Source organism: Podarcis muralis, chromosome 6 (assembly GCF_964188315.1).
Source record: "Podarcis muralis chromosome 6, rPodMur119.hap1.1, whole genome shotgun sequence".
Classification (NCBI taxonomy): domain Eukaryota; kingdom Metazoa; phylum Chordata; class Lepidosauria; order Squamata; family Lacertidae; genus Podarcis; species Podarcis muralis.
This window is the reverse complement of record NC_135660.1, coordinates 93,615,776-93,641,611: the sequence shown is the minus strand read 5'-3', so window position 1 is coordinate 93,641,611 and position 25,836 is coordinate 93,615,776. Positions and strand designations below refer to the sequence as shown.

The window sequence follows — 25,836 nt, the reverse complement described above, 5'->3', positions numbered from 1 at the left end:
ACTAGCCCTTCTTCACCCTGCAAGCTCCCAAAAACTGTTCCATATTTTGAGGTTGCATGGGGAAAGGAGAGGGGGATTTCTGTTGCACAAGTAGAAGTCTGTTGCACAAGCAGAACGGCAGCACTGGATACAACCCCTAGTCATATAATCTTTTAGATGAACTAATAATAAAAGTTCCTTGCAAAAAGTTAGTCAAGTAAATTTTAAGTTCTTCAAATTTATTCTTCTTCAACCCCTTATACAAAGACAAGCACCACCTTCCAAGTTTAACTGCGCCAAATTGCAAATAAAACCACACAGCTCTACAGGCCAACCAAAAAGCATGTTTTATCTGGCTTTAAATATTTATTAGCAGTAATCCAATTACTCTGGTAGTAATAACCTCTAGTCACCTTGCACAAGTGAGAGCTCGTTAAGTATTTTCAAAATGTTGCTTGGAGTAATAAAATAATCTTCCACTTCCAAACAGTGGCAAGCATGAAACACTGCTTAAAACATTACATGCTTTGTCCAATATTTAATATTATTTTGGACAACGATAAAAACCATGATGCCATTCGCTTTGGAGACTAAAAATGGGATCCAGGACAGACAGATTTCTTTAATTCTTCAGCTGTTTGCCATCCTCGCTGTTCTTCCATACAAAGGTCCAAGCCCTCCAGGACTTCAGTTCTGCCTTTACTTATTTATTTCTGGTGGCATTTCCCCCCTAGTTCCAGGAAGAGCAAAACATTTAAGGAAACCTGCTCATTCATTCTATCAGTATTCTTTCAAACTGGATTCGCTATTGACTCATTTCATCCCATGGTCTCCGTAACTTCTTCAGATGTTTATCTTCTACAGAGAACTCAAATAAAGTAAGCGATGGTGAAATGCTGCTTTCTTTACACGCAATCAGAAATGCTCCCAAAAAATAATTAATTCTAGCCAGATGGTACATGTCCACTGAAGAGAGAATAGTGTCTTAATTAATATGCACCTGTTCAAGAATGCACATATCCTTGCTCTAAACAGGGGCTGTATAGAAAATGGCACCATGATACTTCATATAACAATTTGTTTTGGACAAGCCTAGCTCTCTAACAGTAACTTAACATTTGAACAGCAGATTTTACATTGGAGATCACAATATTCCCTTGACGTATTTATTTACCACCAGAACAGACTGAACAAGCTAAGCTATGACTGGGTACACTATTTGAAACAAGAAAATGTTGTGTTATTCCAATGGACGTACTAGTAATGTAAAGTTACAAACTGAAACGTCACATCAGAGATAAATCTGGGAGATAAAAGCTCACAAAACTGGGAATCTCTGCAACTGATAGGAAGTTTCAGAAATGCTGTTGTTCTTGAAAACAGTGATCATCTCTTGCAGAGAAGGCTTCAAATATTTATACTGTCATCGTTCAGAGGATGACCACAATTCCATGTTACTGAAATTTTATTTCACACAAAAGAACCTCTCCTATTGATATTCTTCAATTTCTGATCTCTAGCTGTAGTCTCAAAGCGGATTAGTGATCTAATCACATTCCCTGAATATGATATACTCTTTGATCTACTGGAGGCTAAATTTTATTTCCATGCTTATGTACAGTAGTATACTTTCGTGAAATCCCAAATTGAAATGCCTGTAAAAAGAGGAGCCACAAGTTCTAGAACTACTGCTAAGCATACAACTGAATAGTTTGCCTGTGTTTTAAAAGGCACATCTTTATGGCATCCATAATCGTGGATTCTTCTTGCTAAAGGCCTACTAAACTGGCAAAGCCACATTGCACTCCTATAGAAGAGGGGTGTTTGGGGAGTGGGGGAAATATAAATCACAAATATAGCTGCAACAATACGTAAAGGGCTACTCTGTCCTCAGAAAATCACCTCTAGAACGATTCTGTGGTTTTTGCAATACAGTGGTGCCTCACAAGACGAATGCCTCGCAAGACAAAAAACTCACAAGACGAAAGGGTTTTTTGTTTTTTGAGCTGCTTCGCAAGACGATTTTCCCTATGGGCTTGCTTCGCAAGACGGAAACGTCTTGCAAGTTTGTTTCCTTTTTCTTAACACTGTTAATACAGTTGCGACTTGACTTCGAGGAGCAACTCATAGAACGCGGTGTGGTAGCCTTTTTTGAGGTTTTTGAAGACTTTAGTGATTTTTGAAGCTTTTCCAAAACTTTCCCGACACCGTGCTTCGCAAGACGAAAAAAATCGCAAGACGACAAAACTCGCGGAACGAATTAATTTCGTCTTGCGAGGCACCACGCAAGACGAAATTAATCCGTTCCGCGAATCTCTTCGTCTTGCGGTTTTTTCGTCTTGCGAAGCACGGCTATTAGCGGCTTAGCGGCTATTAGCGGCTTAGGGGCTATTAACGGCTTAGCGGCTTTAAGAAAAAGGAAACAAACTCGCAAGAACTCACAAGACGTTTCTTCTTGCGAAGCAAGCCCATAGGGAAATTCGTCTTGCGGAACGACTCAAAAAACAGAAAACTCTTTCATCTAGCAAGTTTTTCGTCTTGCGAGGCATTCGTCTTGCGGGGCACCACTGTATGTGTTGGCTTACATTATTTTGTTTCACAAACAAAGCATCTTTACCTACCTGCTTGGCTCAGCCAGACCGCCCAGATTTTGCTCTAGACATAATTAACTTTGGCCATGCCTCTTCATGGGCATACTAGTGAGCAATGTTAAGACTCAGTCACTCTGTATCTGTTGAAATATTAGCATTCATTTTAGATCACACAAAAACAAGGTTACAAAAAAAAAAACAGAATGAGGGGAAAGAAATCAGAAACAGAAAGGACAAAAGGCCTAGTCCAGATCAAGAAAACACATGAAACATTCCCACAAACTTGAGAGCCAGCATGTTGTAACGTGGCAAAAATGTTGCATCTGGGTTAAATACTTGTTCACCATAAAACCCACTGTGTGACCTAGGAAAAGCTCTTTTCTCAGTCTAACCAAGGTCTACTGCAAAAATAAAGTGGGACAACCCCACGTATGTCACCATGAGATCTTTTCAGGAAGGCCAAGATATAGATCTAATAAATCAACTATTTACTTAATGACCCCATTTGATTTTGGCTCGAGAGTCTGTTAATTATAAAAAATATATTGATTTCTCTGGATCTCTGCTTCATATGCAAATTATTTTGAGTATTTAAACCAGAGAAAAAGTAGCTCACTAGCATTTTATGCCTGCGCACCTTGTCTTTGGCAAAGTCTAGAAAGCTTGCCATGATAAATCTGCTACAGAAACACACAAAGAGCCTGGTGGTGCCTTAAAGACTAACCGATTTGTTGCAGCAAGACGTTTTCTAGACCAAAAGCCACTTCCTCTGATGCATGTCTGATCCAGAAAAGATCCTTCTGCAATAGTCACTCTTAAAACCTTAAGGAGCCACAAGATTCTTGTTACCAGGGCCATACCAGCTCCCAGGAAGCGATAGGCAAGTGACGCCAGGGCCAAATTTCTCAAAGTGCCTCCCCACCATAGCCCCATACCCAGCCTGCAGGAAAACTGACTCAAGTGGCTGAAACACCTTGCTACTATTTCCAAATGACACATAAGCAGCGCAATGGCAGCTACTCATGGAGGTCCCTGTGCAACTAAGAGGGTAAGGAGGCCTAAGTAGTAAGTGTGAGAATAGAAGACTTCCCATCATACACTGTTAGGGCGCTCAGGAAATAAAAGGAAGGCTAGCCGAAAAGATCCTTCACAATCTCCATGTTCCTTTAGTCAGTTTTCTGATCAGTCTTTTAAGACGTCCTTCCAATCCACACATATACCACCATTCATCGAAAGCCTTTCAGAAACAGGAGCACATCTCTTTATTTTAGAAAAAACACACAATGAAAAAGCATTGCTTAAGACTTAGTATACAGTGGAAAGTAAATTTATATAAAGTAAATCGTATATATGCAGCCTCTCACAAAATAAAATTTCCCACCAGCCATTTACTGCTACTGTGCGGGAAACAGATAACCCCTTTTGAATGTCCTCTGGATGTAATTGCTGAATACTTATGTAGGAACTGCCTCTGTACCCTGACTTCTGATTTTTTGTTTTTTCCTGCTCTGCATACTTTTGGGGGGCGAGTGGGTTGCTGTTACCTGTTTTAGAACCCTAATAATAATAATAATAATAATAATAATAATAATAATAATAATAATAATAAATTCCCACCAGCGACACTAATCAAAATTAAACAACCGGTTCAGATATGCCTGCCACCAATGCCTGATCTAAAATTCAAAATCATGAAGTAAAATTGGGGGAGGGGGACAATCACAGAACTCAAAAGGAAAACAGATATGTGGTGCTCATTGTCTAGAAGACTCAGCAAGCACACAATTCACTATCATCTGCAATTAAAGTTAGCTGTACAAGGTCAGTTACTTCCCATGTATCCTTTGGAAAAAGCAGTATCAAGGGTCCCTTAAGTGGAAGGGTTATATGCTAGGATATTAAACAGGAAAGTCTGTCAACTTTAGTTTTGTAGAGCTAGTTATTTGTTCATGCACGTCAGACGTTACTGTGGGATAACCAGCTTCATATAACCAACATGCTTAAGTCTAATTGATGCCAGAAGGGGTTAAGACCATAGAGTAAGCTGTCCTGCCAAGTTCAGCTCACCTTGGGAGGGACTAGGTCATCAAGCCTTTGTTCCCCTTCAGTCTACCGGATGAACTCGGCATGTGATTAAGCTGGAGCTAAGCTAAACTGGAGCAACATGGCCCTCACAAGTCATTATTGTGTTCCTATACCAATAATCTCAGAACTTTACCACTTCCTAAACCAAGTTTTACAATCTATGCAACTTTTCTCCCTGATGTATTGAAAAGCACGTGAACCTTACCTTTGGAGAGTGTTGGTAATCCATTTTTAACTTATTAACATGTTGGTTTTTCCTATGCTGAGGGAAGAGGGGACTATTTGGAACTCACTTGGAAAGACATATTTTAAAGGTCTAACAGCCTATTTTCCATGCTTTGCTTTGCTGCATATTTTAAACTTGCATCTTAGCATCCAGGAATTCTCCTTTTATACCTATATATTTTCCTTGAACCAGCAGACACAACATAACTTTACCTTGTACGATGAATAAAGCCTGTAATGAACAGAGATCACTGGCCTATTTGAAGAGACAATTGTGGCTTCTCCTAGCCTTCCCTTGACCAAAGCATTTCACAAATTTACTTGGATCACAGTACAAAAGGTTACATTCATTATTAAATATCCATCATGATTATTCTAGATGTTGCAGTTTCTTTTGAACTAAAATTTCCAGTACGGTTACAGTTGCTGAGTTTCTAATTTTACCAGTTTCAGTTACCTGATTTTTTTTAAAATAAATAAAAATAAGCAGGCAGAAATCTGTAGTTTTTATCAGAAAGCAATATTTCTCTTCAGAATATGTGTACTAAAACACAAAATCCTCAGTTTGAAAATCCCAAAATACAAATAACAAAAAGAAAAAAGAAAAAAAATGGGGGGGGGGGAAGCAAACTAGGATTTTTCTTTCTTCATGTTTTCTATGAGCTTACAATGAACAGGAGTGGGAGTATTACGACACTCAAAATAGTTCCCCAACCAAAAAGCTATTTCTATGTATTGGAAAAGTCAGTCAATTGTTACAAGGTACATTTCATGGCTACTAAAAGGGGCAGTCGCCACTACCATTTCTTCTTACATGAAATAAAGTTAAATATTAGTTTTGCCATTGATTATTCCCCACCCCATAAGCCACACTGGTGGGAGGGAATGCGCAGAGGGAATGAGAGCACTCCTCACACTCCGAAAGGCAAGAGTTATCAATATCCACTCCCTCTTTCAATTCTAGCAGTGCCAGTGTTACATACGAAGTACGTTTTTCTTTTACTAACAAGTTCACCAGGTTTGATGTCACCGGTGCTGTTTTTCTGGGAAAAGGTGCTGCCGGAACTCACCATGAACTCACCTCTTTCTTTTAGAATGGCAATGGCACCCACCTGAGAGGTACCAATATACTGGCCCTGCACTTCAAAGTCTAAAAGACATCTGAAGGCAGCCCTGTTTAGGGAAGTTTTTAATGAGTGATGTTTTAATATGCCATAATTTTCCATGTATTAGACGAAGTTTTTTGACTCAAAAATTATTTCAAAAAACAGGGGTCGTCCAATACACGGAGTGTTTCCTGCCCACAGCTGCATTGTGTGGGGGGGGGGGGGTAGAAGCTCAACAACTTTGGGCCATCTCCCCTCATTTTCTTAAAATTGAGTCGCTAAAAATAAGGGGGTCTTATACATGGAGGCGTCTTATAGACGGAAAAATACAGTATTTTTAATCTCTAGATAGAAGCCGCCCAGAGTGGCTGGGGAAACCCAGCCAGATGGGCTGCGTATAAATAATAAATTATTATTATTATTATTATTATTATTATTATTAGCCATCTGCAAAGGAGAAGGTGCACCATAATCCATGAACTTCTCTGTTCATTTTTTTCAAATATCTACTATACTGTTGAAGTATCGCAATATTCCCACTGGGTTTTTTCCAGACACTTGCCTGCCATTAAGTTCCAGATTAAATAATCGACACGGTTATAGTTTGCTTTCTGTTAACAACATGAAGCCAGTGTTTGTTCTCAAACTTAAGCACAGTTTGATACACACACACCTGTAAGGATGTACGGCTGTGTTCCGCTTTGCATTCAAGTTATGGAATGCATCCTTCATGGCAGTCTCTAAAGTCAGGGGAAAGTGTTGTCTGTTGCTTCTGAAGAAGTTTCATTTCTCCACTCATTTCTCCAGTCAGAAGTTAAGAGAGTTTAGCAAATTAGAAGAAACAACTACAAAAGAAAAATGCAGTAGAAACATAAATCCATTTTTATGTGTATGTCGTGGTTTTGGCTCTCACAGTATCCCAGAAACAAAAGATAAAAGTCAAGTAGATGTAAAACTCAAACATGCTATATTTACAGAATACATTAAGATCTATATAACCGAAGCAGCGCACACTGTGGTTGAAAACAAGGTTAAAAAGAAGTGGCACCAGCCAAGGAAATCAGCCTCAATGCAATAAGAATGCAGGCAAATGGGAGAAATGGATTATTTTATATCAACCTATTTTATATAATGGGATGCGGGTGGCGCTGTGGGTAAAAGCCTCAGCGCCTAGGGCTTGCTGATGGAAAGGTCGGCAGTTCGAATACCTGCGGCGGGGTGCGCTCCTGTTGTTCGGTCCCAGCGCGTGCCAACCTAGCAGTTCAAAAGCATGCTCAAAAGTGCAAGTAGATAAATAGGGACCGCTTACTAGCGGGAAGGTAAACGGCGTTTCCGTGTGCGGCTCTGGCTCGCCAGATGCAGCTTTGTCACGCTGGCCACGTGACCCGGTTTAAGACTGATCTGTTTTTATTTTAAAGAAAGTCATACTTGCTGCTTGTAAACTTTAACATGTAGCAGTAACTCCTTTCTCATGAACACAAACAGGATGTTTGAGCTACAAATCTATTATTGATGCCTTTCTACGAATAAAGAGATCCAGTTTGCTTACATAGTCCACGCATTTTGTTATATGCGACAATTTCAAGGCTGTTGATATTTACAAAGTACTGTATCTTTTGCTCTATAAGACTCACTTTTTCCCTCCTAAAAAGTAAGGGGAAATGTGTGTGTGTCTTATGGAGCGAATGCAGGCTGCGCAGCTATCACAGAAGCCAGAACAGCAAGAGGGATTGCTGCTTTCACTGCGCAGCGATCCCTCTTGCTGTTCTGGCTTCTGAGATTCAGAATATTTTTTTTTTGTTTTCCTCCTCCAAAAACTAGGTGCGTCTTGTGGTCTGGTGCGTCTTATAGAGCGAAAAATACGGTAATTGTTACTACTTTGCCAGCAGATCCCCCCCCCCCCCAAGATTCCTTTAGTTTACTTTAAATAAACTGATAATAACCCAATTCCCATTTTGTGGTTAATTTTAAGGAATATTTTCCAAATGGCAAAGCAGAAACAGTAAAGATTCTAGCATTATGATCACCAAAATGTCAACAGAAATTTGGGGAACAATAGCAAGAAAAGTATGGTTAACACCTTCCTGAAATGCAGATCTGTGTAGTGTGAGTGAGCCTGCTGGGATGGGCCTCAAGACCCAATGGTAGAAAGAAAGATGTTAAATTATTTTTGTATGCCACAACTGCTGCCCGTATTTTGTTAGCTAAAAAGTGGAAAACCCAAGAATCACCAACGATAGAAGAATGGCAGATGAAGATGATGGATTTTTCGGAGCTAGCCAACCTAACCAGAAGATTCCGCGACCAGAAGGAGGAGGAGTATCAGGAAGAGTGGATTAAATTTAATGATTATCTAGCTAAATTTGTTAAGTCAAATTAACTGAAAACAGCTTGCAGATACTTAATTGGCTTAGGATTTTATTTATGTTAAGTGATGAATTAATATGTTTAATTCCATAAGGTAAAGATTTAAGGATGTTAATGTCTAAGTTAAATTTTATAAGAATTGGGAATTGGAAAACCGTTAAAAGGACATGCAATGAAATTCAACCAAGGGGAAGCGAGGAAGTCACTTAAAGTTAATAACTGTAATTTTCAATAAGTCTATGATTTATGTTTGTTTGTCTTATGTGTTTGTCCGTTTGTTTATAATATTGTGAAAACTAATAAAAAAAAGTTTTCGAAAAAGAAAGACCCAATGGTAGAGTGAAGGCAGGGAAGAGACCATGGGAAGGAGGCAGTGATCCCAGCATTCCTCTGTCTACACACTCATCAAGCAGAAATCAGGCACTAAAACTCAGACAATTATGAATAAAGAAACAATAGGGAGAAGAAAACAAAACTCGCCTTCCCAAAGTGAAACTGTAGCATTAAAAATTTGCCTTGAGGTGGGACTTAAAATTGCATAAATGAGGTAGGGATCGCAGTCAACACTTAATACTTTGTCGCAGCTGGTTAACAGAATACGTCCCCAACAGGCCAACTCACAACTCGCACAGATCTACATTTCAGGTAGGTGCCAACCGTACAATCTCATGAAGTGGGAGTTTGACTTGGGCTGGACAACAGCTAATCCCAACCAGGGCAGGACCCTGACTGCAATTATATGTGACAATTAACATGGAAGGACCAGTCCTTATGACCACTCAGTCGGAGTAAAAAAATGCATAGATTGCGTGCCACGGAAAGCACTGAAATCAGAAACTAGCCTGGCTGTGGTTAAGGTAAAGGTAAAAGGACCCCTGACCATTAGGTCCAGTCATGGCCGACTCTGGGGTTGAGGCGCTCATCTTGCTTTACTGGCCAAGGGAGCCAGCGTACAGCTTCCAGGTCATGTGGCCAGCATGACTAAGACGCTTCTGGCGAACCAGCGCAGCAAACGGAAATGCCGTTTACCTTCCCGCCGGAGTGGTACCTATTTATCTACTTGCACTTGACGTGCTTTCGAACTGCTAGGTTGGCTGTGGTTACAGACACTATAAAATGGACTTCGGGAGATATGAGCCTTAAGGATGTTTTGTGCAGCGACTCAATCAGTGGCTTTTGAACAGCAATCAGGATTTTATGCAGGTCCCATGTACGGAAGTGGTGAACAACCGGTGTGGGCCGCAACCTTGCTTCACACAGGGACCTTTTCCGCAGCAGATGAGCAGACAGAAGGCTGCAGTCGCAGTTGGCCAAAATTGATGAAATAGCTGCTGCTTGTGTTAGGCTTCAGACCCTGCTCTAAGCAAGATTGCAGAAACTTAAGTCCATTGAGATTCGCACCACTCAGGAAAGATCTTCCAGTAAACCTGGTATATCTTCATTGTAGACAGTCATCTGGAGTGTAGCATGATTTAAATTACTGGTGTGAATAGGCCCTGCTTCTTCAAACTGCTCCACTCAAATGCTTTGCAGTCATCTTAAAAGGATGCCTATCCGGATATAAACCCTTGATATTTCCATAACTGGAATGTATGTAGTCTCCTCTGTAAAGATTTAAGTCACATCTCTTGTTCTGTCCACTTTGGATACAGTGGTACCTCGCAAGACGAATGCCTTGCAAGACAAAAAACTCGCTAGACGAAAGGGTTTTTTGAGCTGCTTCGCAAGACGATTTTCCCTATGGGCTTGCTTCGCAAGACGGAAACGTCTTGCAAGTTTGTTTCCTTTTTCTTAACACCGTTAATACAGTTGCGACTTGACTTCGAGGAGCAACTCATAGAACGCGGTGTGGTAGCCTTTTTTGAGGTTTTTGAAGACTTTGGTGATTTTTGAAGCTTTTCCTAAACTTTCCCGACACCGTGCTTCGCAAGACGAAAAAAATCGCAAGACGACAAAACTCGCGGAACGAATTGATTTCGTCTTGCCAGGCACCACTGTATATCCACCACTGCGTTGCAATCCCTGGAAAGTTACCAACGATAAAAAGTGGCCCTCGGGCTGTAAAGAAATCCCCACACCAGACTATAACACCGACGACATCAAAATCACAATGGCTCTTGTTTTATCAATACTTGGCATTGGTAGCCGTCATTTCACAAAAACAGAAAAGCAGCCCTAACGCAGTGCAGCATCCCTTTTCGCAGCGTGGCCAGCCAGGTGGCTCTGGGAAGCAGACAGTGATCACAGTGATGGATGCTGATCTGGATCTTGACCTCACCGCATACTGGAATTCTTTTAACATTGCACGTCGCATCACCTACATCAAACAAGCAGTGGAAGCAACCAAGGCTAAAACAGTGGATGCATACCGGCAGAACTTGTGGGAGGAATGTATGCCCAATTTCAAGGGATTTCCAAGCATTGCCACAGAGGTAGAGGACATTGTGCAGACGGCCAGGCAAATGGGTGGTGATGGCTTTGCTGACCTCATCCAGGAAGAAGTGGAAGAGATGGAGTCATAAAGCACACAAATGATTTGATTGCAGAGTTTGACCCCTCCATGGAACGAAGCTTCACAATCATCCATGGGATTACAGACACTCTTGAGAACATACAAGGAAATGTTTGATGAGTTCAAGAGACAACAGCAGCAGCTGTCAATCATAATGTTCCTCACAAAGAAACCAGGAGCACCAGATGTGCCGAGGAAACCCACCTCTGGATCTGAACCACAGCCAAGCATTCTTCTGGCTACCAGTCAACCCCACACCCTCCTTATATCATCTGCAGCAGCATCCAGCAAGGGAATGAAGAAAGAAGACTACGCAGAAGATTTGGAGCCGCATTTGTCTCTCACCATTAAGCACAGTGATTTTTGTAATGGTTTTCTGGTTCTTTTTACACATTTCCAGGGGGCATTCTGGCTTTACATGATTTTGTTGATATGTGCAATGATCAGGAACATAACCCCCATGTAAGAGGAGAGATACCTGTATAACCAACAGCTGTTGATAGAGCTACACTTAATGGACTTTTTAAAATCCCTTTCAAGCCACCCTAACTGCAGACACATCTTGATGCCAGGAGAGAAAAGCAGGAAGGCAAGCAGCACCACACAGCCTGCTCTAGCTAGCTAGGATTGTCCCCTTCTCAGCAGGGTCATCTACCACCAACTGGTCTCTGGGAATTCCTATATATCATTTAAATAAATTGTTATATTTTATTGATTTTTTTTTAATGGTAAAATGCACTGGAATGGTTTCCAGAAAGGCAGGGTATAAGTAGCTGTAAAAAAAATAATAATCTAAAATTTGTGGCAGCAAATTCCATAGGTGGTTTAATGAGGTTCCTTCCATCTGTCTGCTTCACTTCACTCCAACAGACCATTTTTTAGTTTTAATATAGCTGCGTATTCAAATAGCTCGTTTCAGTACCTGGCACAGAGGAGTCTCACTGCTGCAATTCCTCCTCCTCCTTAGTTGATAAAGCACTTCAAAATGCTCAGAGTGCGACACATACTTGTTATAACCCTTGCATAAACCCTGTTAAGGCAAGTCAAGTCTTTTGCAGATGGAGGACTGAAAGCACTTGCGCCACCAGCGACTGGTTTTCGGAAGCAACATTCTCCAACCGTGGAGGAAGAACATAGCTAGCCTTATCCTCCATGATTTACCCAATGCTCTTTAAAAGACACCCAAGTTGTGGTTCACCACTACCTCCATAGTTTAACTGTGCACGGTGTAAAGATATCCTTTCTTTTTATCTATCCTGGATATCCCAACATGAACCTTCACTGAATGTCAGTGAGTTCTAGAGTTACAAGAGAGGAAGAACAACATTTTTTCTAGCCACCTTCTCCATGCCATGCATAATTTAAGTACTTCTACCATGGCGCCTCTTACTTGTCTTTTCCCTGGACTAAAAAGTCCCAAATGCCACAACCTTTCCTCAGAGAGCCTTGATCATTCAGGATGTTGTTTTCTGAACCTTTTCCAGCTCCTTTTTGAGGTGAGAACTATATACAGTATTCCAAAGGCAATGGCACCATAGATTTGAAAGATGGCATTACGGTACAGGGGTACCTTGGTTTACAAACTTAATCCATTCCAGAAGTCCGTTCTTAAACCAAAGCATTCTTAAACCGAGGCGTGCTTTCTCATAGCAGCGTGGGACTCAATTTACAAACGGAACCCACTCAGCAGGAAGCGAAACATGTTCTGCTTCCAAGGCAAAGTTCACAAACCAAAACACTACTTCCAGGTTTGCAGCGTTCTTAATCCAAGTTGTTCATAAACTAAGCTGTTCTTAAACCAAGGTATCACTGTATTTGCATTTTATTGTCAATTCCTTTACTAACAATCCTGAGCATGAAATTTGCCTTTTTCACAGCTTTTGCACACTGGGTCAACATCTTCATTCAGCTTCATTGAGCTATCCACTACAACCCCAAGGCCTCACTTCTGGTCAGTCACTGCCAGTTCAGACCCCATGAGCATATAATGTGACATTACCCCCAATATGCATCACTTTTCACTTGTTTTCATTAAATTGCCGTTGCCATTTTACCACCCATTCACTCAGTTTGGGGAGGTCCTTTCAGAGCTCTTCAACCCAGAACGATTTAGTATAACCACCAAACCTGGCCACTTCACTACTCACTCCTAACTCTAGATCATTTGTGAACAAGTTAAAAAGCACAAGTCCCAGTGCTGATCCTTGGGGAGCTCTTTACACCCCCAATTTACATTGGAGAAGCAGCCTCCTTGCTCTCACTGCAACATCTCATAGCCTTGCTGTTTATAGCAAAATACCAAATCGAAGAAACAAGCGAAAAGTTTGCCAACTAAATAGCAAGCAAAAAATATTCCATTCATATCTTTGGTAGCTGAACTACCTCGCAGGGGTATTGTGAGCAGAAAAGGAGAAAGGTAAAGGCAATGTTCACAACCTTGAGCGCCAGGGGGAAACCAAGCTAGAAATATACAACAACAACAATCAACAAACATGTGAAAATTCATAACTCTCAGCAATATACACAAAACATTTTGGCCATGTTCTCTTGGGATTCATTATACAGTGGTACCTCGCAAGGCGAATGCCTCGCAAGACAAAAAACTCGCTAGACGAAAGGGTTTTTTGTTTTTTGAGCTGCTTCGCAAGACGATTTTCCCTATGGGCTTGCTTGGCAAGACGGAAACGTCTTGCAAGTTTGTTTCCTTTTTCTTAACACCGTTAATACAGTTGCGACTTGACTTCGAGGAGCAACTCATAGAACGCGGTGTGGTAGCCTTTTTTGAGGTTTTTGAAGACTTTGGTGATTTTTGAAGCTTTTCCAAAACTTTCCCGACACCGTGCTTCGCAAGACGAAAAAAATCGCAAGACGACAAAACTCGTGAAATGAATTAATTTCGTCTTGCGAGGCACCACTGTACAGAGGAAGGGGGAAGCTGGAATGCACACTATGGACTTCAAGAAAGCTGATTTCAAAAAATATAAGAAACCACTGGGTGAAACCCCATGGTCAGAAATACTCAAAAGAGAAGGGAGTCCAAGATGGATGGGAGTTTTTTTAAAGGTGAGATACTGAAGGGACAATTTCAAACAATTCCAACCAGAAAGAAAAGTGGGAGTCATCAAAAGAAACCAGTGCGGCTGCATATAAGGAGCTTACTACGAATGAGCTGAGATTTAAAAGGGGCTTGTATAAGAAATGGAAGGGGCAAATCGCGAAAGAAGAGGGTAAATGAGTGGCCAACATCTGCAGGGAGAAGGTCAGGCAGGCTAAATCTCAAAAATGAGCTCAGGCTTGCAAAAGATGTTTAAAATAATAAAAAGGGGGGGGGGCTATGCTCAAAGCAAGAGGAAGGACAAAAACTGGCTGGCTGACCGAACCCAAAGGGTGCTCATCAATGGTTCCTCTTCATCCTGGAGAAGAGTGACTAGTGGGGTGCCACAGGGTTCTGTCTTGGGCCCAGTCTTATTCAACATCTTTATCAACGACTTGGATGATGGACTCAAGGGCATCCTGATCAAATTTGCAGATGACACCAAACTGGGAGGGGTGGCTAACACCCCAGAGGACAGGATCACACTTCAAAACGACCTTGACAGATTAGAGAACTGGGCCAAAACAAACAAGATGAGCTTTAACAGGGAGAAATGTAAAGTATTGCACTTGGGCAAAAAAAATGAGAGGCACAAATACAAGATGGGGGACACCTGGCTTAGCAGTACATGTGAAAAGGATCTAGGAGTCTTGGTTGACCACAAACTTGACATGAGCCAACAGTGTGATGCGGCAGCTAAAAAAGGCAATGCAATTCTGGGCTGCATCAATAGGAATGTAGCATCTAGATCAAGGGAAGTAATAGTGCCACTGTATTCTGCTCTGGTCAGACCTCACCTGGAGTACTGTGTCCAGTTCTGGGCACCACAGTTCAAGAAGGACACTGACAAACTGGAACGTGTCAAGAGGAGGGCAACCAAAATGGTCAAAGGCCTGGAAACGATGCCTTATGAGGAACGGCTAAGGGAGCTGGGCATGTTTAGCCTGGAGAAGAGGAGGTTAAGGGGTGATATGATAGCCATGTTCAAATATATAAAAGGATGTCATATAGAGGAGGGAGAAAGGTTGTTTTCTGCAGCTCCAGAGAAGCGGACACGGAGCAATGGATCCAAACTACAAGAAAGAAGATTCCACCTAAACATTAGGAAGAACTTCCTGACAGTAAGAGCTGTTGGACAGTGGAATTTGCTGCCAAGGAGTGTGGTGGAGTCTCCTTCTTTGGAGGTCTTTAAGCAGAGGCTTGACAACCATATGTCAGGAGTGCTCTGATGGTGTTTCCTGCTTGGCAGGGGGTTGGACTCGATGGCCCTTGTGGTCTCTTCCAACTCTATGATTCTATGATTCTATGACAAACTAGTAGTAGGCTCTCTGCATTAAGAAGATGAAGAAATGCTGTTGAGTGACAGAAAAGTGGAACTGGTCAGTGCCTACTTTGCCTTTATCTCCACCCAAGAAGAAAGCAGTGCCCAAACTGGCGATAGGAGAATAAATGATGCAAGGAGGGAGTTAAAGTCCAAGATAGGAAAATGGGTGGTAATCAAAGACTGAGCTACTTTAACACAGCCTAGTTTATCATTTTAATGCTCATTCATCCAGTTTGGAGATATCCTTTTGGAGCACCTCACAGCCTCTTTTAGTTAAAAACAACTACCCCGCACAACCTGGTGTCATCAGCAGACTTTGCTAACTCATCTCCAGGAAAGGCTAGAAAGATGTTCAGTCTCACGTTGAGGACTTGGTTTCAAAAAGCAAACACGCTTCCGGTAAATCTCACTCGCTGTCACAAATGGGCAAGACCAGAACCAAGAACTAGACCAGAATAATAATAATAATAAATTTTATTTATATCCCGCCCTCCCCAGCCAAAGCCGGGCTCAGGGCAGCTAACAACAATAAAATAATACAACATTCTAAAATCATTTCATTAAAATTAATTCAACTCAAATTGATGGCAACCATTAGGCTAAAGTTCTGTGAAGATTGCCAAAGGAGGGAGTCAGGCTGTGCCCTGGCCAAAGGCCTGGTGGAACAGCTCTGTCTTGCAGGCCCTGCGGAAAGATGTCAAGTCCCACAGGGCCCTAGTCTCTTGTGACAGAGCGTTCCACCAGATCGGAGCCACAACCGAAAAAGCCCTGGCTCTAGTCTAGAATGGTTTTCTTATCTATTTCAAGACATAAGAATAGTTATTCTACTTACACTCCTCCCTCCATACCAAATACACCATCAGATACAAACTTCGGAATGGGCAGGTACACAGGGAGGGCACCCCCTACTGCAAAAACTCTCTTTTTGTCATAATTTCCAGTCTTCTCTCCCCACCTCCATGCTCATCCTGTATTCCTAGGGGAGGGGGGAATGATGCAGCAGAATCTAAATAAAGGGGGCAAACCATTATTCAAGCCAGAAAAAATATTATTATGAGAAGAAATGAAAGGCAAAGCAAGAAAAGAGGCATATCTTTACTGCTAGACCCATTTCACGTTTGAGAAGCAAGATCACCATTTGAAACCCTTAAATAACCAGCCAGCGCAGGAAATCAGAAGCCCCACAAGTAAAACTTGCAAACCACAACATGCCTAACACTGAAAGACTGTTTTGAGTTTCTACCTGCAAAGTTAGCTGTTCTAAGGGGAGGGGTGAAAATCAGCCAATCTCCTTGGCCCATTAGAGAGCTTTTTCACAGCTTGTTTGCTTACTTTTGCAAATCGTACAATGGAAAGGTTATCAAAAACTTCCCAGGGAGCAGGCTGAAAGGCAACACTTCAGTCAGGGATGCTGCCTGCAGAGGAGATTTCGGTCACAAACCTCACAACAGGTAATCTAAAATTGGTGACAAGGGGGCGAGCCTGAGCCGCAGAAAGCGACTAGCGACCAGGGAATTTCGAACACTGGGGTAAGGATGTGTACATACAAGTTTGCTCTGAACTCCTTAAAAGAGGACTAGGTAAAACTGTAAGAAATAATGGATCAACCCAGCCATATTTTTATATCTCTGACACAGCAAGCTCAGAACCAGATGCCATACAGAGAGATGAGATGCGCTGAAAGCTCTACAGAGCCTATGGACCTGTTTGGTTCCAACTGAGTACTTTGAGAACACACCTGAAAGGGCAGAAGATTTGAATTTACAAGAGACATCATATTCCTGGATTCCTCAGTGGCGCATCCCTCCATGCCCCCTGGGCTGCACCGGGCACAGCGCAGGCCTCCAGTTACTTCACCCTCTTTCCCCACACCTTCCTCTGATCCAAAATACATTCAACACTGGAGAGGACGAGGTTGGGGGGCAGCTGGAGGCCTTGCATGACCCCCTCTGAAACACTTTAGAGAAGCAAAAGAGATCCCACCCACCCACCCTCCCAGCGCACTATTGTCTAGCGAACTTGGGAGACAGTGCAGCAACTGGTAGATCTTTTACACTAGATGTTTTATTTTTGAAACTGCGCGTTTTGTCAGCTTAAGTCTGTTTGAAGGAGGTGTTTTGCCTTTTCTTTGGCTGTGTGTTTTACCTGTTTTGGAGCATCACCAGCTTTCACTATGTGGTGCTCAAGACAGCTTCTTAGACTTCCAAATGTGCCCCTGGGCCCAGAAAGGTTGGGGACTCACGACCTACCACCTGAAAAACCCTTTGCCAATACCATGAACCTGGTTGTACTGACAGCTTTTCATCACTGGTAGTTTTTAACTACCACCATGACGGCTGTAAAGAAGAAGTCTAGAATCATCTATTGAAGCCAAATGATTAATGAAACATGTAATGCAATAGCAAGATTGCTCCAACAGAGAGTGACACCAGCACCGCACCATTTGTATGTCAAGCACAACATCACTTTCAAAACGTTTCAAACCTTATGTAGCAACTGGTTTCTCTGTAAAAGAAAAGCAATGAGCACCACCTTAAAATATATATATTGAAGTTACAAAAACAGAAGCAGGGAGCATAATGGAAAAGAATACCTTCAAGTATTAGGACATAATTCATGAAGTAACTTTCCTCTCAGTTCATCCCCCAACCCCTTCTGTCCCCTGCCCCCCCCAATCACTGGAAGTGTCTGGGTTGTGATGAACACCTGCAATATCTCGTTCCATACACAGGAGAAACCGGAAGCGATTCTGAACCAAAAAAATAAGAAAACTTGTAAGTGGAAGCATTTGGAAATTAAATGCTTCGACAGCTTCTTTGAATGAATTCAGGCTTATCTAAATGTAAGTTAAGAGATTGCAGTAGCCTTAGCTTGGATCCAAATCTTGCTGTTTATGCTAATGATTATATTTCCCTTGTGTTCTTGAAATCAATGCACTTTCCAGATGAAGTAGCCTAAAGAGACAATAAAGAGACCCTAACTCCCACAAAGTGACAATGACGATGAACTACGATTCTGGGAGACTTCCTAGCCTGAAGTTACTTTCCCTGCCTCAAGTCTCCCATGTTCGTCCTTTTGGCACTACTGCTAAGGATTCATAGCACAAGGTAACTAACCAAAGCACCAGAATGAACAAACGCAGTTTGTGCTAACATCCGTTACTAAAGCTCTTTACAAAGCCCGTATCTGGTTGGGAATGGGTCAATAAGGTCAGTGCAGTTTACAATAAGCAATCACAACATTTTTACTTGGCGTGATCTTACCTCTCATCCTCACCATCAACAAGTTGCACCGTCAGCGGAAGTGCCTTCAGGGGGAAAAGAGAGGTGGCCATGCTGCTGCCTCCATCTGACATGGCTGATGATGCTCCAGCGCCACTTTCTCCACTGGTGGTTTGGGGCAGGCCAACCAAGGTGGGTTCTGTAGAGCGCTTGGAATCTTCACTTCGGGTTGTAATTGACTGAACAAGAGACTGGGCAGAAAACTGGGCAGAGTTCAGCGGTGGTACCTGTTGTGGCACATTTTGGACTGCGGGCAAATTGATGCTAGTAGACACATTTTGGACCAAGTTCCCATTTTGCGCACCTGATGACGATTGTGCTATGTTCTTTGAAGGAGGCAAACTCATAGGTGTGGGCAACACGTTTGCAGCAGACTGGCCTGGGACAGAAGCAGCGCTGGCAGAAGGTACAGGACTAACAGCAGGCAATTGTTGACCAGCCATTCCTGGAACAAGGGATTCTGCCGCTTGCACTGGTAACAAAGTACTCTGTGGAACAATAACCAAGGGCTGAGGAAGGCTTGATGTGCTACCTTGCAACCCGGGATGAACGACGGCTGATGGAACAGGGGGCACCACATGGGAAGATGGAGGAGGAGCGCTCTGTGCCACCACCGAAGGAGCAATTGGATTTGCAACTGCTGGCTGCTGCACCATGGGAGGCACACTTCCTTGTTGTCCAACATTCACTGTTTGAGCACCAGCTCCGGAGGTCAGCATTGCTGTCTGAGCATGTGCAGCAGGCTGAGAGGATGCTACTGCCAGGTGTGCTTGTACGGAAGGCTGCATACTTGGTGCCTGAGCAACAGGCGCAGGCATAGCCGTTCCTACCATTGTAGGTGCTGGCTGCATAGAAGCTGGAGTCTGAAGCATCTGCTGCTGTTGTACGTAATCTGGCATAGGCCCTGTGACAGAATTCTGATTCACTGGTTTAACATGCCCTGGGGCCATCTGCAGAGGTACCTGCTGCTGCTGCTGCTGTTGTGGTGGATGCTGTGCCTGTCCTTGCCCATACGGCAATTGGTGCAGTTGTGGCACAACCGGAACAGGTGGCACAGGCTGCGTCGATTGGGTGTATGGCAGCTGCTGTGCCATGGCAGGCTGTTGATGGCCACCTACTATATTTACTGGAGGAGGGACAGCTGATGCAGGAGGCTGGACCCCTTGCTTTTGAGGAGGATAATTTACATCTTGAGGATGAAGCTGTGGCTGTGCAAGCTGTGACTGAGAAACACTCTGGGGTATGCTGGGTGCTGGAGCAGGTTGAGGGCCGGTGCCGCCAAAATCCAACTGCTGAGAACCTGCTGCTTGAAATGGCGGCGGTTGTGCCACCGCTGGTGCTCCCATCTCCCCACTTCCCACACTTTCAGTATAGTGACTCAGTGTGCTTACGTTGCTACTAACTGAGCTCCCACTGGTGCTCTCCCTTTCAGAAGTCACGTCAAGTGAATTTTGTTTGAGAGTGTCTAACGCTTTATTTACAGCTACTCCTTCGGCAACTGGCACGAGGTTCTCTTTGTCGTAGAACTCTGTGCATGTCCATCTACCCTTCTTGAAAGGTTCTGAACTAGAATCCAGTTTCACAACTCTAAACCTCGAGGTGCTGGCTGCAGGCTGTAGTTGACTATATGTTCCTGCTGCAGCAGCAGCAACTCCTCCTGCACTGGAATTCCCAGCGCTAGAGGAAGTACTCGTGCCATTGCCAAGCCCACTCGAGACCGCCACATTAACACTGCCACTAGTTATGCTACCAGTACTTGTGAAGTTACTTAGATTCACATTAACGGGACCAGGCATGCTGCTCACCCCACTGGAGCTACCACTAGTCTCGCTGCTTAAAGTGCTGGTCGGAGCTCCGCCGGCTGAAGTGACCCCAGGTGTACCAGCAGCGTGGAAATGAGACACAAGAGCGGCCACAGGCATACCAGCAGATGATGCAGCAGAAACCGGCACGGCAGCTGCCACAACGCTATCAGAGCTTGCAGCGGTAGACAGTTTTCTAAACGAAGGGCTGAACGGCGGTCCTCCGGGAGCCGCTGGGCCGACCATCCCGGAGTGTGGCGCATGGTGATGTCCATGGTGGTGGTGGTGATAATGATGTCCCTGAGAAGGGTGCATGCTGCCATTGATGGCCACACTCTGATGCTGGGAGGGATGTGGCAAAGAGGGGTGCTGCTGCTGCTGCTGCAGAAGGCGAGGCTGGTTGGGGGAGACAGCGCCGGGGCTCTCGGCCTCCTGGAAGTTGTTCAGAGTCTCTTCCGAGGAGCTCCGCTCCGGCTCCCCCAAGTCCGTGGCCCTGGACAAGGAGACGTCCAGGATCTCGGAAGAGGACAAGTCCTCGGTGTGCGACTCGTCCAGGTCGTCGTAGCTCTCGGTGTCCTCGGCGATGCTGTTGTTGGAGCTGAGGCTGGCCGAGATCTGGGCGGGGGTGACGCTGGTGATCTGGAAGCCGCTTTTCTTCTTCATCTGGGCCCCTGCCTGGCCGAGGGGCTGCGGCGTCGAGAGGAGGGTCAGGCTCTGCGGAGGAGGCAGCCCGGGAGAAGAAGACGAAGGCGCTGCGGAGGAGGAGGGAGGCGGCGGCGGCGGCTGAACCAGCAAGGGCGGCGGGTAATCTTCCAAGCCGCCGCTGCTGCTGCTGCCTCCGACGCCGATGCCTGCCGGACACAAGGCCGGCACCGCGACGCTGCTGCTGCTGCCTCCTCCTCCTCCTGCTCCGCCGCCGCTGCTGCTGCCCCTCCGAGGAAGCATCGCCGGGTGCGCCATCTTCCCGACGCTGGTGTCTGCCGCTGAGTCAGGCTGGTGCATTGAACGAGCACTATTTTAAGGAGCCCCGGACGGAGAGCGAGGAGGGGAAGGGAGCGCGCAGGCGGAGCAGGCGCACCTGGCAGCTGAGCCCAGACAGAAAGGGAGAGAGGCAGGCAGACACACACACAAGAGGCGCTGCCTGCCGGCTTCTCCAGCCGGGCAATGGGACACTCAGGCCCCGGCCCCTTCGCCGCCCCCGACTAGATCAGAAAGCCCCCGCGGCTCCCGGCCTCGCCAATCCTCCCGGGGAAACGGAGCAGGGTTCGCCGACGACGAAGCAGCGGCAGCAGCCGGCGAGGCTCGTGCGCGCAGTCCCGGCGGGGCCGTCTCGGGCGCCGGGCGCTTCCCCATCCAGGATGGCGAGGCGGGGGGGCGGGGAAGCTGACGCAGCCCGGGCAGCAGCAGCAGCCGCCCCTCTCGCGCTCCTCCGACGCCTCTCCCTCCGCGGAAGGAGCCGGGAAGCTTCGCGGGCGAGACGCCGCCGCCGCCGCCGCGCGCTCGCTCTCCTCCCTCCTCCGCCTCCTCCTCCTCCTCCGGCTTCCCTCTCTGGCTCTGTCCAAGGGAGGGGAGATGGAGGGGGGGGGGAGAAAGATGGCGCTGGCGGCGGCGCAGGCGCAACCGCAGGCAGCGCGCAGACATAAAGGGCTCGCCGGCAGGGCGGGAGGGAGTGAGGGAGAAGAGCCGGGGAGTTACGGCTCTGGCGGCCGACCCGCAAGACGGAGGCCGCCAGCTCGGCCCGACAAGATGGCGGGGGCGTCGGCTTGGCGCTCCGCAGTTTTCTCCTCAGGCGGCCGCCTGCCGCCCCTCCTCCCCGCTTGGCGACCGGCGCGTTTTCCCTCACGAGGGGCGCCCTTCTCGCCAGGCGGTTCGGAGCGGCGGCTGCTTCGCCCCTTGGGTCTGGCTGACCGTCGGAACGGGGAGGTTCAGACGCGTGTCAAGACCAAGGCGGGCTTTCGGGCGGCGCGTGGACTCGGAAAACGCCCCCACGCCCCTTCCCGGAGTGCCTGACTCGCAGTTCTTGGTGGGGGTGACCCTCTCCCCATAGAAAACGAGCAGAAGTGCCCTAGTAATTATAAAGCACCACATTCAGTCTGCACGTTCATTCGGGCCGAATATGCCAAGCGCTTCGCCAGACGGAACACAGCCTGAAAACACTCCCAGGAGACTGACAGAATCTCCACCCCAGTACAGCGCCTGCACCTTTAAAATCTGCCTTACCTCTATACCTTCTGCAAGTGAAGTTCTGTTCTTCTGCATATTTCCATGCTTGAAATAAAAATTCCCCCGGTTGGTTTTTGCATACTATGCCACATTAAACCCAAACAGGAAGAAGTAGCATGTACTAATAATCTGGGAATTTTTGCCACTTTCTGACTAAGCCAAAATAAATAATTTAAAAAAAAAATTTCCAGTAGCACCTTAGAGACCAACTAAGTTTGTTCTGGGTTTAAGCTTTTGTGTGCATGTGCACACAATTTTTTTTTAGTTTTTATATTTATTTTGACTGCAACAGGCCAACACGGCTACCTACCTGATTAAGCCAAGTTATACATCTGACGGACGTATGGAAGAGCATATGAACCTGATTTCTGAAGTGTTTGTAAAATGGCACCTGCCAACATACCAAATTGGTGTCCTTTTCCCATGCTGGGGGGAAAAGGGTGGTCATATCTCACAAGGCCATGCCTTAAAGGTCTAACACCCTACATTTCCACACTTAAATTTGCTGCATGTTTTGTGATTTAAAACCCCTGCCGGGGTTTTCTCATCCAAGAGTACTTGCCCCAAACTTGGATCTTGGCATTCAGGAAATCTTTCTATATTTTATACCTATTTTCCTGAACCCACAGATTTGTCCTCTCATTCCACAGAAAAGCAGCGAAGCAGACAAATGTAACAGAGATCTTGCAGAGAAGCCAAAGTGTCTCAGTACAGAAACATTCGCAGCTAATCTGTTTTTTTTACACACTTACCCTACTTAAAAGGCTGAGTTTGAGGAAATCAAAGATTTGTTGGCTTTGGCTCATAATCTGAGTTTTTGCTGCTTTGATGATAATTACTCCTGCTATGTTTTTAAGTGTCCATGAACACAAGAGCTTAGCGAGTGCAATTAGACCAAGAGACCACCCTGTAGCAGCCTAGCATACAAAGCTCACCAAATGCCATCAAAGGTGAGGGGGAAACTGGCAGGATCAGTGACTGTACTCAGCAGCTGTGAAAAAAGACCTATTAACTGCATGCCTGGCCATTCCAGCTTCAGAGATTCTCCATTTTCTCTGCACCAACATAAACTCACGTGCTAACATAAACTCACATGGTTTGTCAAGAAACTCTGGGTGTGGAAACTCATGACTTCAGGGTAGGCCAACCCTTGTTGTTGTCGTTTAGTCGTGTCCGACTCTTCGTGACCCCCTGGACCAGAGCATGGCAGGCACTCCTGTCTTCCACTGCCTCCCGCAGTTTGGCCAAACTCAGGCTGGTAGATTCGAGAACACTGTCCAGCCATCTCGTCCTCTGTCGTCCCCTTCTCCTTGTGCCCTCCATCTTTCCCAGCATCAGGGTCTTTTCCAGGGAGTCTTCTCTTCTCATGAGGTGGCCAAAGTACTGGAGCCTCAGCTTCAGGATCTGTCCTTCCAGTGAGCACTCAGGGCTGATTTCCTTCAGAATGGATAGGTTTGATCTTCTTGCAGTCCATGGGACTCTCAAGAGTCTCCTCCAGCACCATCATTCAAAAGCATCAATTCTTCGGCAATCAGCCTTCTTTATGGTCCAGCTCTCACTTCCATACATCACTACTGGGAAAACCATGGCTTTAACTATACGGACCTTTGTTGGCAAGGTGATGTCTCTGCTTTTTAAGATGCTGTCTAGGTTGGTCATTGCTTTTCTCCCAAGAAGCAGGCGTCTTTTAATTTCGTGGCTGCTCTCACCATCTGCAGTGATCATGGAGCCCAAGAAAGTAAAATCTCTCGCTGCCTCCATTTCTTCCCCTTCTATTTGCCAGGTGGTGATGGGACCAGTGGCCATAAACTCACATGGTTTGTCAAGAAACTCTGGGTGTGGAAACTCATGACTTCGGGTTAGGCCAACCCTAGTGAGGATATAATGCTTTAAACGATGGATGAGCCAGGTTCTTGGACTAGTGTGCTTTCCATCCCCTCTGACATGGCCACAAGAAGAAAACTTCCTGGTTTAACCAAAGCAGATTTTCGGATTGCATCTTAATTGCGAATTCTGCTTGGCTGAAACAAGCTTGACCCTGGCACAATAGGTGGGTGTGGGAACAATTTTGCACCTAGCCTTATTATCCTTTATATAGCTGGAAATCAATGAGTACAGCACTGTGACTCCAACCATGATGTGAAACATAATAGGAAGAACTCTATCACCAGGCAGGGTCCCAGACTTGAGATTTCGTTAAAAAATCCTTTAAAGTCTTGAGCTCTTCTAGGAAGAACATTATGAAGCAAAATGTGCAGGTAGCCTTCCAAGTGATTTCTGTGAAATGAACCAGCCTGGCTGCTCCCACCAGCCATTGAATGAAGTCGTAACTGTGACAGATGTGAGTTCTTGAATTCCAAACCACTGGAAGCCCTGGGGTCCTAAAGAGCTGGTGTTTCCCTTTCTCCTTTAATGCACATTTCCTGTTGCAGACCTAATCTTCTCTGTAGATGTCCCCTTTCCCCCAGCAACCAGGATGCAGTTTTCTTGTGGTGGGTTCATTTGAGATCAGTTATTTTCTTCAAACACTATTCCACAATAAATGTGGGTGGATGCTAAATGCAAATTGTGAAAACTTTCCAAGAGGCTTAAGCAAATCTGTGCAGGACCTACAGCAACTCGTTTAAAATTCATTGTACTGTTTAGTACCATGGTATACATGTCAACTCATACATTTCTTTGTATTTAATAGGGCTTACTCCCAGGTAAGTGGATACACAGGACATTAGCCTAGGCTTTGGCTTAGTGTTGGTTTTGGGGAAAAACTGGGTTCTTGTCCCTTTAACAGCTATATGGTAGAAATTCAACAGGTTAAGCCTTTTCTAGTATGTAAATTCAATTATGCAAAAAACTTCACTGGTTCACATTGTCTGCAGACATTTTATTACATGTGTCGTCCCTGATTTATTTTTGCACCCTCCATTCCCACCTGGACACAAATATGCATATGACACAAAACATATGTAACTTTTATACAGATCTTTTCTGTGTGTGTCAGGAGGTCAAATTCATAAACAGTGTGCTGGGGCCAGAAAATCTTTTTGGCACCCATGAGTGTGTATGGATGAGAAATGCATGTTTGTGGGCTAGTCATTTTATTTCAGCAGACCTTTGGCCTGCTAGTCTTCTTAATTTTTGATCCTCTTGGTTCCTGTAGCACTGCTGACAATGAACCATCTGGATAAAGATTTTAAAGAAATGCAGTGGAAATGTGCACAATTTCTAAGTTTATTCCTGCTACTTTTAG

The 25,836-nt window shown here is 44.9% G+C and overlaps 1 protein-coding gene across 5 annotated transcripts in view; it reads right to left on the bottom strand.

The window, feature by feature from the left end:
* Positions 1-22,005, bottom strand: part of TSC22D1 (TSC22 domain family member 1) — a 54,474-nt gene extending 32,469 nt beyond the window's left edge. Inside the window, exons 1-4 of one of the 5 annotated variants that reach the window (XR_013393319.1) lie at positions 18,547-22,005; positions 6,660-6,831; positions 2,601-2,710; positions 326-709 (exon numbers count right to left, since the gene is read on the bottom strand). Coding sequence is in view for 4 of the 5 variants with exons in the window: in XM_028728808.2 (XP_028584641.2) it covers positions 16,247-16,289; positions 18,547-21,368 (2,865 nt within the window). In the remaining variant the exon portion in view is untranslated. Of the gene's footprint in view, positions 1-325; positions 710-2,600; positions 2,711-6,659; positions 6,832-16,115; positions 16,145-16,171; positions 16,290-18,546 lie in introns of those variants that run through there. The other 4 variants (XM_077930730.1, XM_028728808.2, XM_028728806.2 and 1 more) reach the window with 4 other exon arrangements.
* Between the last annotated feature and the right edge of the window lie 3,831 nt (positions 22,006-25,836).